The sequence below is a fragment of the Piliocolobus tephrosceles genome, chromosome 10 (assembly GCF_002776525.5).
Source record: "Piliocolobus tephrosceles isolate RC106 chromosome 10, ASM277652v3, whole genome shotgun sequence".
Taxonomy (NCBI): Eukaryota; Metazoa; Chordata; class Mammalia; order Primates; family Cercopithecidae; genus Piliocolobus; species Piliocolobus tephrosceles.
Window position 1 is genome coordinate 94151567 of NC_045443.1, and position 13977 is coordinate 94165543.

The 13977-nt window shown below is 38.5% G+C and overlaps 1 protein-coding gene across 2 annotated transcripts in view; it reads left to right on the forward strand.

Moving 5' to 3' along the window:
- The window catches only part of CFAP54 (cilia and flagella associated protein 54), a 389915-nt gene that overhangs the window by 195909 nt on the left and 180029 nt on the right, over nt 1-13977 (forward strand). For both annotated transcript variants that reach the window (XM_031936253.1, XM_023206706.3), the window contains 3 exons: nt 3536-3658; nt 7997-8050; nt 12206-12401. In XM_031936253.1, coding sequence (XP_031792113.1) covers nt 3536-3658; nt 7997-8050; nt 12206-12401 — 373 coding nt within the window. The remainder of the gene's footprint in view (nt 1-3535; nt 3659-7996; nt 8051-12205; nt 12402-13977) is intronic.

Here is a 13977-nt window from a genome sequence, read left to right on the forward strand (position 1 = left end):
GGAGATCTAGAGGGGCACCAAAGGACATAATCTGGAACAAAGTGGTTAGATGACTTTTTTTTTAAATCATATTGTTAGCACTTGGTAGCTGTTTTTGTCCTAGAGTAGCATAAAAACCAGAGAAGAACTGTGGACTCAATTCTGGAGAACTGGGTTGGATAATTAATTACAGAATTTATATAGAATCTTATTATTTCTATAATTAACTAATTATAGAATTTGGATCAGGAGAATGACATGATCTTATCTGGTGTCTGGTACCAGTGTCAGGAGTAGAGTGAGCAGTGGGATCTTATTGGCATAGTAGGATTGAAAAACCAGACTAGGGTTTTGACAGAGCAATGAAAGAGGACAAATGATGGATCATACAGAGGAAGGAATGACAGCCTGTGTGAGCAGAGTTTGCCTGACCTTTCTGAAGTAAACTGGGGTCAGGGAGTGGGAAGAGAGAAAAGTCATAGTCGGGAAATAACACGCAATGATGATTCCTGACAAATCAAAGAGCAATCGATCACACTCTGAAGTTTCTGTAGTGTCCTAGTGTCTTTCAGGGAAAGCTTTAAGACCTCTTCATGATCAGCTGGCCTGGCTTCACTTTAGAACTGCCAACATCTTGAAAGATTTGTCACTCTCAACACATCAAACCTAGGAAGGGTACCAGTGATTCTATATTTGTGTGAGTGAATGGTTGATTTATGGGTAGTTCTTTTTGCTCTCTGGCTTGTTTGTGTTTGCAGTGTCGGTCACCTCTGAAAATATATGTCCATTATTTACCCAATTGCTTTTTCAAATGATCAGATTGGTATGATAAACTGAAGCCAGAAAGAGTCCATGTTCAGCAATCTTATAGTCAAGACTCAAGGAAACTAACCACATACAGATATAGGGAAGTGTTTCCTCTTAGGGGTAATGAGAAAAATGGTCATCTAGAAACCTGAAAGAGTTTATATGTCTCCCCCAGAGCCTCCTTTGATATTATATGGCACTGGGGAGATTAGACACCAAGGTACCTTACTCAAAGACCAAAGTATGCAACTTGATAGACAAGCAATTTTCTCTTTCTTATTAAAAATATTTTCCTGATCTTTTATATTTTATTTTCATGTTATTTATGTATCCAGCTTCCCACTAGCACACCTTTTTATTTCTTTAAAATTCGCACACTCTTGAGATTCTTAAGATAATAACAAATGGGAAACAGAGAGTATGATGGGTGGACATGCTGAGGATAAATGGGATTTTCTTTTCCAATGTTATATATTTACATGTTCATCTAATTTCGTACTTTATTCTCTGCTTCCACATTTACCCTTCTCTGTTCTCTACAAAGTCACTAGATAGTTTTCACAATGTAAGTCAGGTTAGGGCCCTGTCCTGTTTAAAACTCTCCAGTAACTCCTTATCACACAAAGAATAATGTGCAAAGTCCCTACTCTGGTCTTCAGGTTCTACTTGACCTTTTTTGGCCAGCATTCACACTCACCTCCTGACCTCCTCCCCTTGCTCCCTGAGTCCTGCCATATGGTCTCTACACTAAGGTCCCTCAGCAGATTTTCATGTCTGTCTCCTTTAATGCCATTCCCAAATCTTCTCTTGAAGGTTTCCTTCACAGAGAATTCCTTCCTGACCACAGTCTTGAAAATAGCATTTGCAGTGCCCTGTGTCCCTTTGTATTTGTGTATATCTTCATGTGTCACAGAAACTTAGCTAAACATGCATCCCTCCAAGAGGGAATATACCCTCCAAGAGGACTTGGTACATATGAGGTGCTCCATAAATATGTTGAACGAATTTAAATAAGAACTACTTTTTCTGTAATTTTCTGATTGATGATCCTGCTGGATTATATTCACATTAAGCTGTATAAAATATATAGCTATAAATTGATTATTATTAAATATATGTATTTAAAATTAACAGTGGCCATTAATTATGGATAAGAAAATTGTTCATTGTAGCACTATTCACAATATCAAAGACATGAAATAAACCTAAATGCCTATAATCGATAGACTAGATAAAATGTGATACATATACATCATGGGATAATATGCAGTCATAAAAAAGAATGAGATCATATCCTTTGCAGCAACCTGCATGGAGCTGAGCTGGAGGCCATTATCGTAAGCAAACTAACCCAGCAACAGAAAACCAAATACCACATGTTCTCACTTATAAGCAGGGACTAAATATTAAGGACACATGGACACAAAGAAGGGAACAATAGACACTGGGGTCTGCTTGAGGGTATGGGGTGAGAGGAGGGTGAGGATCATAAAACTAATTATTGGGTACTACACTTGTTACCAGTAGAGGGTTGTAACTGCAGGTTGTTCAGGTTCTTGGCGTTTTGAACAAAGAACTGGACAAAACGCCCAGCAAAGCAAAGAAAGAAGGAAACAACAAAAGAATGAAAGCAGAGATTTATTGCAAATGAAAGTACTCCACGGTGTGGGAGTGGGTGTGAGCAGTGGCTCAAGGGCCTGGATACAGAATCTTCTTGGGTCCAAATATTCCCTAGAATTTTCTTGGGTCCACACGTCCCCTATTCATATTGACCACTTCGTGCTCACCCCATGTAAATGAAGTGGTGGCCCACAATCAGTCTGATTGGTTGCAGAAAGCAGCCAACCAGAGACTGAAGTAAGTTACAAAGGTTACTGTCCTGTGCAAACATCTGATTGGTTGCAAAAGGCAACCAATCAGAGGCTAGGGTGAAGTTACAAAGTTATACTTCTATGGAAACGAAGACTCACCTGCAATCAGTCTGATTGGTTGCGGACAGCCAATTTCCTATCTGCCGCGCAGGAAAGGTGGGGGTTTGCAAAGGGAGTAGCCTCTGGTCCTTTTGTTACTTAGGCGTGGAAAGTTAGGGTTTTTCTTTAAATTTAGTTTGAGGAAGTTGGCGTGAGACAGCCTTCGATTCCCTTCCTCCAGACCCTATTCTCCTACCTCATACTTATTACCTGGGTGATGAAATAATCTGTATACCAAACCCTTATGACATGCAATTTACCTATGTAACAAACCTGCACAGGTACCCCTGAACTTAAAAGTTAAAAATAAAAGAAAATTAGTAGTTGGCTCTATGTTGATACATTGTGGAGTTAGCCTCCCAGTTTGACTTTCCTCGTTGGGCTGGAGAACATTAGGAGTGTTTTTGTTTTGTTTTTCTTTTGAGTTATAGTTAATGGGAACAAAAAAAAATCATTAAAAAAACTTTTATACAGCTATCATATTATAAAAATATCAATGTGTTTGCCTCTGATGAAGTAAGCAGCATCTGATAAACGTCCATTGTTTTGAACAGCCACCTGCTGTTGTTAGCTTCTTGGTCCATTGCACATGTATATGGGCACACACACAGACACTTGCATCTCTCTCCACTATGTCTAGTAAACATTAATTCATAATGCATTACCAACATTAAGCAGAAACTTTGGATCTCAGAAAGTTGATGATTTTCTCTATACTTTGTTTTCTAAGTAAAACAAATTGTTTAATTAAATACCTCATTGTTTCCTTTCCTTTACAGATAGAAGTCCTTATAGATTTGAGATTCTTTTCTGAAGCCTTTTATGAGATATCCCAAATTTTCTATGGAAAAAACATGCCTTGTTCAATACCCGCAGGCTATAAAGCTACTGGAAAAACGAAGGTAACCTGACAATTTGATTCAAAGCAATTTCTTTACCTGTGAGGGATACGTTCCTAAAATGTAGGGAACACTCCCACAAAAGTGTATTTACAATCTCTGGTATTTTAGACCTCTTTGTTAAGTCTGGTTACAACTAACATCAGGATTTTATGAGGTTTCATTGGTCTGGGTTGGAAAGGTGTCATGGGGGAGGGAGCCTGGTTTTGAAGTAGTTTTTGCAGTCAAATTCTGGCTCAGGGATGCTGCATGTTGCTTTTTATTATAGTTACCATGGGCAGTCTCACTAGGCACATTTATCAGCCACTACTGCTTAGTTTTTTGGGTCTGACATTACAATTTCTGGTTAATATTTTAAATCAAAATAGTCTTTCCTTATGTCTTATTTGGATCTCTTTGATTTTCATACTTTATACCAAAGTTTTAAGAATGTGTTCAAATTTTTTCTGATTTCTGTGAGGAGAGAACATTCCTCCATATTGTCTAACCTTTTTTGATTTTAGGAGATAGTTTTTACCTGGCTTGTTTAATTTATATTTATAAACTGGATAATTGAAGCACCCTTGAAAATGAATACTGGAGTTGATGTTTAAAGCATAAATTAAATCAGAAGGAGCTATTATTTTCCTCTCTTTTGGTCTTCATGGTGATCTGGGAATCTCTGGGTGATCATGCTTCAGGCAGATGCTTGGACCCTCCTAGACCAGCAATAAAGGAAATAGGAGAAGGTAGCAAATTGGTTTGCCTGGGAGAGTGTATGTGTGAGGAGTGAGACTGATAGGCACAATACCAGCTGGTTGGATTCAAATTTGGAGGACCTAAAGCAACCTGGGAAATAAGCTATAAGTCTTGAAAACCACTAGCATAAGCTGACATTATATTTACATATAATATGATAATTACTTCAGAGTATTCTCCTAAAATGTACCTTCTTATTACTCCATATGACTGCTACAGCATTATAACTTATTGTAATAGGGTGTGAGGCTATCCACAGAACATCTCAAGAGGGATGTTTATTAGGCAATTGGACACATGCATGTGCATGGGTATGTATGTATATACATCCATATATATGCATATATCTGTGTGATTGATTGATAGATGGATAGAGAGATATACACAGAGAGGGGACAGAGAGTGAGATTGGTGTCAGTTGGTTGATTGTTTTGCTCATTTTCTGTGGCATAAATTAAGCATCATCTTACCTGGAATAAATTAGCAATATTTTCTTGCTTGCTCCTCAGTTAATTACACTTTACTTAGTTAAAAAATATTTTTTGAGTGCTTACTGAATACAGGTGCCATTCCAGGCATGGAGATAGAGCAGATGGAAGACAACAGGGAGGCTCCTGCTTTCCTGGAGCTTACAGTCCAGTGAGGAAGACAAACACCAAATACATTAAGCACATAAGTATATGTCAGGTATATACACAGCTGTCGAGGACAATCAAGCAGATTTGAGGGGATGGAGAGTGACCAGGGCAGTGAGGTGCTGTTTTATTCAAAGTGGTTTGGAGAATCTCTATAATAAGCAAGTTTTGAGGGAAGTGAGCCATGGAAAGATTTGAGGGAACAACCTTCCAAGTAGGAGGAACTGTGAGGGCAAAGGTTCTAAAAGGGATGCTTGCAAGAAGTGGTTGAGGAAAGCCAAGTAGGCAAAGTGAGGCTGCAATGAGGAGGAGGAGGAAGAGGAGGAGGAAGAGGAGGAGGAAGAGGAAGAGGAGGAAGAGGAGGAAGAGGAGGAAGAGGAGGAGGAGGAGGGACCTAGGAGTCAGATCATGTAAGACCTCATAGGGCTTGATAAGGACTGGAATTTTCTCTAAATAAGATGAGAAATAGCGCAGAGTTTTGAGCAGAGAATCGACATGATAGGGATTAAACATTTGAAAGGACACTGCTTACTATTGGGGAAAAGGCTGCGGGTGGGCAGGGGTATACATTTGGAGACCAGTTAGGAGGCTGTTGCAGATAATCTGGGTGGGGCATGATAGTGATTGAGATGATTGTGGTGAAGGGAGTGAGCAGCAGTCCAGTTCTGGGTGTGTTGTGAAGGTACAGTCAGCTGCATTTGCTGATAATGGTTTGGATACAGGATGTAAGAGAAAGGAGGCAAGGATGACTGTAGAGTGTTCAACCTGAGCAACTGGTAGGAAGATGTTTTCATGTACTGAGATGGGGAATACTGCTCCAGATAGGGGTTGAACATGTTAAGTATGAGATTCCCAGTAGACATCAAGGTGGAAATGCAGCATAGTTAGGTGCAGATCATATAGGGTCTGGAATTCAGGGGAGAGGTTGGGGTTGCAGGGACACATTTGGGAACACTAGAACAGAGATTTAAAATCACAGAACTGGATGAAATCAGCTGGGGATGAGGCAGATAGAGAAAAGCAGAAGTCGGAGGACTAGACATTAAGGTCACTCACATTTAGAGTCCAGGAGGATGAGAAGGAGAAAAACCAGTTGGGTAGGATGAGAAACAAGAGAGAGTTTTCAATGGTCACTGCTTTCACTGAAATAAATCAAAAGGTCAGAAACTAATTTTTACAAATAGATTCCAAACTTCATTTTTATCAACTAGTTTTCATAAGATAAATGTATGGGTGAGTCTATCTCCCGATAGATTCTGATTTCAGATTTTGTATTCTCAAAGTTAATTTGCAGCTTTCCAGCTTCAGTTGGGAATTTAAAAAGTGTAATTAAAAGAGGAAATGTGTTCAAGATTTATAATTAAAATAGGTGCCAATGGTATTAAGCTGCGGGCTAGTTATTTAAAGAAGGGATTAATGAATTAAGTTTCACTTGTAAAGGAAGTAACTGAAAAAGTCCTACAGATTACTATTGAACTTTTCACAGGCCTTTAAAAAAATTCTCTATTTTAACATTATATTGGTATTCTGCTCTTATCACCAAATCTAAAGTCCCATTATTAAACTCTCTTTAATTTATACCACCAAGGATTTCCCTTTGGATTCAGTTACTTTTCAATGTATTATGGGTAATAAAAAATATCTTCAAAGAAGGGAAAAATTTTTAAAACACTTACCAATACTTTTTCAATAAAAGCTATCTGTGATGTGTTGTTTTGGGAGGTTCCCTCAAAAGCAGATCTTGAGACTAGGATTTGGGAACAATAGTGTCTTTGGGAAGTGATTCAAGGAAGTAAGGTGAGCTAGTAGGAAAGCTAGATAGGGAAGTGGGGAAAACCAATCCAGACAGCGTGAATGAGAAGGTCACCAATATGGGTAACTGGGGCTCTCAGAGAGACTGGGTAGAACACTTCTGTTGTTCTTCTTTGGCAAGGTTTATTCTCTGCACTTCTAGTCTCTCCTGAACATTCTTGTGGCCAGGCGAAGAGGTACAGGTACTTGAGTAGGACACCATCTACACGTGAGCAACCTGTGCATGGAAGCTGTTAGTGACTTCCTGGTGACGAAGGGGGTTGAGGAAGGGGCAGAGGGACATCGCTGTTGGATTCTACCAATGGAAGTCTTTTAAAAAGGGTCTTCTATACCAAGAGAGATGCATCCTACTAGATACATCAGTCTCCTGTGACAAATAAACTAAATGTTTCCTAATGCAACATTATATTTAGAGCCAAATATAATGACAAATAATATACCAAAAAAGGAAAAAACAACCAAAAATATTTACTCTGAATAGCAATACAATTTTGTCTCAAACTGGTAAAGATTTTTTTTTAAGTGATAATACTGTTGTTAAAAGTGCAATAATTCTGACATTTTCATACAATGTGGGTGGGAGTGTAAATTGAGCCAAATTCTTTCAATTTTCTCAGTATATTCATATCTTTTGACCTAGAAATTCTGCTTCCAGGAATCTATCCTAAGGCAGTAATCAGAAATATAGACAAAATAGTCATCAGTGTTATTTACACTAGGGCTGAATGATGGGATAATGATGGGGAAGTGGCTCCCTGAGATGTCCAGCAATAGGAAAGAGATTATTAGGCTGCATTCATAGGATAAAGTATCACCTACTCATTAGACTGAAGTTTACAAATAATTTAATGATATGTGAAGAAAATTATGATGTAAAAGTTTAGTGAACATGGAATACAAATCTATTTTTAAAAATTTAAAATACATCAAAAAGACATTAGTAGGAAAAACATCAAATATTAACATTGTATTTCTTAAAGGAATTTGACTTATGTATGATTTTTACTTTCTTTATACTATGCTTATCTTTTCTGACTAGAGCATAAATTACTTTTTCAATAAAAATGATAATTAAAATAATTTTAGAACACATTAAATGTTTTATTTAAAAGAATACTCAATCTTGTTCTTGCTGTTACTATTTGTATTTTGACAGATGTTTCAATCATTTGACTCAGGAAAACCTCTTACCAGTAAAGAAAATATACAGGTAAGGATAATAATATTTTATGAACATGGTTTTCCTAAGTGTGGATAATTTTTGAGTCATTCTAATCTATTTGGTTGATACAGTCTTTGATTCTGAAAATCTGCTATGTAATATTCTTTTTTTTTGCCCAGTTTCTTTCACAAAAAGAGGATTCTACTGCCCATCTAAAACATTTGTTCCTGTCACAAATGGAATGATTATGGACTTCAGCACTTGATGACCTAGTAATATTTGAATATCTTGAAATAATAATTTTTAAAAATCTTAGGAGTATTGGCAGTCTGTCTCTCCTAGGAAGTGTTAGAGCAGGAGAGTTGTGGCACAACCATTGTTAAAGGGGGCTATGGATGAGGAAGGAGTTCATAGAACCAGGCGACAGTTAATGCAGATAGATACACATGGTTTTTATTTTTTTAAGTGCTAGGAAACAGCATTAAGTAAGGTATTTATTTTTAATTAAATAATTTTGAGAGATATTTTCTCAAAATTGCTTTATTTTTGTCTTCCATAATTTTAATAGGAATATATCTAACTTTTATTACATGTAATCTTATTACTCTTCTATTATTGTGCATTTTATTTCACAAAGTTCACTTTTACTTATCCTTCAGATGATTCATTGTTTTTCATTTTTGTAAAAATTTGTTTTAATTTATAAACAATTTGCCTGAAATGAAATAACTGGTGATTAGAAAGATAGAAATACATATTCATATTTCATTTTAGTGTTCCAAGACCTTTGGATATCTAAGAATATTTATTCCTTTCCTATCTTAAATGCCAGGGCATCCTAAAACACTTCTTTAGGGAGTGGTTTTTGGTATAAAAAGAATGTCTATCTGATGATTTCTTTTTCTGCAAAAAGAGACTAACAGTATAATGGAAACTCGGTTTCTATTAGCTAATTAGTTAAAACAGTACTGTTGGTCTGCTTAAGACTCTTCAGATTATACTTTATGTTTTTTTGCATAAAGGGAAAGAAGTGAGTGCTAAATAGTATTACTAATTAATCTTCTTTTGATCCTCAAGTGTTTGTGTGTGATTGTCAAGGCTCATTAAATCACTGTTTGCTGTGGAGAGAAAAGAGAAGAGAAACCTTCTCCCAACCAATCTGAAGTTTCATGCTTCAAGCTCTTCCAAACAATGGAATATTTTTGTTTACATAAGGCAAATAGTTTCTCTTTTTTTTCTAGAATAGATAGCCCCAACATCTGCCTTACGTATTAATTCAACAAATAAAATCAAGAGCTTATTGTGTGCAAGGCGGTAGGCTGCCAATCAACATTAGTTCTGATGCTGTCAATCAACACTAATCAATCAACAATACAGACAAACTCCAAGCTCTCATGGAGCTTGTTTTTTAATGAGCAAGACTAGTAATAAAGCATGATATATAAGTAAATATGTTATAAATATATAAATTATATAGTGCATTAGAAGGAGAACCATGCTATGAGAGAAAATAAATGCAGCTGTGCCTAAAGGGAATTGGGCACATGGGGCTAGGTTGGAGATGGTAATTTTGAATGCGGTAATCAGGTTAGTCTTTGCTGAAGTGGCTTTTGTGAATAGCCACTTCAGCAAAGGTGCAAGTCATATGAAACAACCTAAGGTGCAAGTCATATGAAATCTGGAGAAGGAACAATCTAAAAAGAGGGAAAGGTAAGTGCAAAGGCCCTGAGACAAGATTGCCTAGCTTGGTGAGGGACATCTAAGCCAGTGTGGCTAGAGCTCTGTGAATGATGGGAACAGTAGGAGATAAGGTCAGACAGGTCAAATTGAGAAGGGGTTGTAGGGCCATTGTAACCAGGCTGTTATCTGAGCAAAATGAAGAGTCACTGGAGAGTTTTGAGCAGTAGTGTGTCCTGACTGATTTATGCCATAAAGGAATTACTTTTCCTAATCTGTTGTGCCCGCCATGTGCCAGGTACTGTTCTGATGCTGTCAATTAAATACATCAGTCAACCATAATACAAATTCCCAAACCTCAAAGCGCTTACATTTCTCTCTCTTTCTCTCTCTCTCTCTCTCTCTCTCTCTCTGTGTGTGTGTGTGTGTGTGTGTTGGAGATATTGAGTTTAGAGATGTTGAATTTGAGATATCTGTTAGACATCCAAGTGAAGGAATTGAGTCAGAAGTTGATTCTGTGAATTTAGAGTTCAGAAGAGAGGTTGGAGCTACAGCGAAAAAGTTGTGATTTCGTCAGTATTCAGATGAGAGTAAAACCATGAGCCTGATTGAGATCACCTCAGGGGAGGGAGTGAGGAGAAGGAAGAGCACTGAGTTCCAGGACAGTCCAATATTAAGAGGTATAGGAGAAGAAGAGGGACCAGCAAAGAAGACAGAAAAGGAGAGGCCAGTGGGATAGGAAGGAAATCAAGGGAGTGTGGTGGCCTGAAAGCCAAGAGGATAAAGCATGTTTAGAAAGAGTGGGTGATCAGTAGTATCAAATTTTGATGATGAATCAAATATAATAATACACTGAATCTTAAACATGAATTTTTTTCACTTTTAATGTCTCTAAAATCAGAATGCGGCCGGGCGCGGTGGCTCAAGCCTGTAATCCCAGCACTTTGGGAGGCCGAGACGGGTGGATCACGAGGTCAGGAGATCGAGACCATCCTGGCTAACATGGTGAAACCCCGTCTCTACTAAAAATACAAAAAACTAGCTGGGCGAGGTGGCGGGCGCCTGCAGTCCCAGCTACTCCGGAGGCTGAGGCAGGAGAATGGCGTAAACCCGGAGGCGGAGCTTGCAGTGACTTGAGATCCTGCCACTGCGTTCCAGCCTGGGCGACAGAGGGAAACCCCGTCTCAAAAAAAAAAAAAAAAAAAAAAAATCAGAATGCATTTTACAGTTGATGGCATGTGACAGCTTAATTGGCATATAAAATAATGGCATCAGATCAGAAGTAACATGGTATTTGAAGACTGATAATTGAACATTGGATTTAGCCAAGTGTAGGCTATCGGTGAATTTGACCAAAGGGTTAAGATGTAGGGATGGAGTGGGTTTAGGAGCAAATGAAAGGAGAGAAACTGGACCTCTTCAGAGTGTTGTTGTGAATGGGAGGAAAGAATGGCGTAGTGGCTGGAGAAGGAAGTTGGGGTATAGAGAGTTTTGGGGTTATTGAAATGGAGGAGATGAAGCATGACTGTGTGCTGATAGGAATGTTTCTGTAGAGAGTGGCATATTTATGATATAGGAGAGAATGGCTGAGTAGGCCATTGGAGAAAGAAATGATGGCCTAAGTGGTAATGCCAGCCTTAGATAGCAGAAAGGAAGGTAGAGCTGTGGGGGCAGATGCTCAGGTGGGTGAAACAGATGGAGGAGTTTCCTCTACTCTGACTGCTTCAGTTTTCCTAGTGAAGTGGAGGAAGCAAGGCCATTGGCTGGGAGGAAACCAGGGAAGGAAAGGTTAGAATTCGGAGGAGAGAAGGGTGCGAAATGGTGGTCTAAGAAAGAAAGAGACGGTGAATGGACTGGCAAAATATTGGAATATTACCAGGCAGCACTGAGGTTTGGTTGGGTACTTAAAATGGGATAATTTGTGGGATTATGTGATTTTTCTCCATCCCTTTTCCACCCCAGGGACGCAGACCCTAAGAGGGCTCAGAGTTGGATTTCAGAGTTGGAGCTGCGATTTTGCTAAGGAAGTGTGTTTGGATAGGCGAGGACCCAGGGGGTTGAGGGTGTATATGAGAAGGGGTTCTAATGATTGACGGTGGACTCTAAGCAGGGTAGGGAGATTGCTTGTCTGCCCATCTTTTCTTCTTCCTGTCATAGTATCTCTGATTTACTCACACTAAAGCAGAGTAGCCGATGTATGTGTCTAATGAGCTTCCAGTTTGTCTGTTTTGATAAAGGATCCCATCCTTCACTCTGAGCACCAGGTTTACTCTGCCATGATGGCAGAACTGGCCTCATGAGGCACAGGCCAGAAATTGGTGGGGAACGGCAGAAGCATTGTTGAACTGTTGAGATGGTTCCGACGTTACATGTCTCTCTCAATAGACCTCCCATTTACAATACCCCGTGCCCAGCCCTATATTCCTTCATCCAACACCAAATGTGGGCTGCAAAAGAATGAAGCTAATAATACCTGAAAAAGTATTTTTCTGACTTGCTCTTTTTCCTTTTTACCATTTTTTTTAGGCAATGGATGAATTAAGAAATAAAGGCTTGCCTGCAGTTCTGGTTACAATTGGCCAACCACATCTCTTAAATAAGTTTAATTTTGTTAAAGCATACTTTTTCCTAAGTGTGGCTGCGACAATAAATTGTGTACCAGAAAATAAATTTAAGACAGTAATTACCGACAGGAGCAAACCAAGCCTACCAAACTTGAAAGGTAGTTGTTTTATTTTTTGCTTATTTCCCTTTCTCCTCCCTTTCCCTAACTATTCTCCCAGCCCCCACTAATCTATATAAATGATATAGTATGTATTCTTCCACATCTTTCTCTAAGCTCATATAATGACACACATATGTACTTATGTCTAGGTGTATGCATATATATACCTGTTTATATATATCCATATTCATATACTTTATATATAATACACTATCATATATATATATACACATACATGATAGGATTTATCATTTATTTACAAAATGGTATATTCACATTTTTCTGCGTTTGGTATTTCCCATGCAGAAAAACTTCGTTGAAATCACTCCAAGTCTACTGCTTGGCTTTGGTCCGTTATATTGACTGTATAGTATTCTAGGCCATGATCATCCCCCATTTATGTCCCTTAGAAACAAAGTGCATGTGCACCAATAGAGGAGTGATTGAATAAGAAGGAATGTGCCCCTCCACTAGTGCACGTGCACTTCATTTCCAAGGAACATTGCCACTGTGCAACATACCCGGATGACATAGTGTATCTTTCCATGCGGTATATAACCCATGGGTGGGATTTATGGGCCATAGAGAAATTTTCAATTGTATTAGATGTTGCCTTGAGAATAGGTGATTTTTACCATTCAGTTTGATATTAACTGTGGGTTTTTCATAGATATGCTTTATCAGGTTGAGCAATTTCTCTTCTATTCTTAGTTTGTCAAGTGATTTTTATCATGAAAGTGCTGAATTCTATTAAATGCTCTCTCTGCATCTATTGGGATGATTATGTGGTTCTTGCTTTTTATTCTGTTGATATGGTATGTTACATTAATTGATTTTTGGACGTTTAACCAAACCTTACATTCTTGGGATAAGTCCCACTTGATCATGGTTTATAATTTTTTTTTTTTTTTTTTTTTTTTTTTGAGATGGAGTCTCACTCTGTTGCCCAGGCTGGAGCACAGTGGTGCAAGCTCAGCTCACTGCAACCTCTGCCTCCGGGTTCAAGTGATTCTCCTGCCTCAGCCTCCTAAGTAATTGGGACAATAGGCGCCTACCACCATGCCCAGCTAATTTTTTGTAGTTTTCGTAGAGATGGGGTTTCACCATGTTGGCCAGGCTGGTCTCAAACTCCTGATCTCAAGTGATCTGCCTGCCTCTGCCTCCCAAAGTGCTGGGATTACAGGTGTGAGCCACTGCGTGTGGCCTATAGTTCTTTTTACTTGTTAGATTCTGTTTGCTAGCATTTTGTTAAACATTATTGCATTCATACTCATAAGACATATTGGTCTTTAGTTTTCTTGTAGTGTCTTTGTCTAGTTTTGATATCAGAGTAATTCTGGGGCCTCTATTTTAAAATGTAGGTTTTTCTTATGGTGAGACCAACAGATCAGATGACTGCCATTGAAAAAATAGTTACAGTTTCCAAGAGGAAGGGTGTGCCACACCACTGTGGGAGAAGGAAACATAGGAGAGCTGGGCTGCGTCTCAGGAGGCAGAGGGCAGTGGGATGGAAACATGAGCAAGAGCCTTTATTTGGTTGCTATGCAAATGAATGGGTAAGGCAGGGTGAACA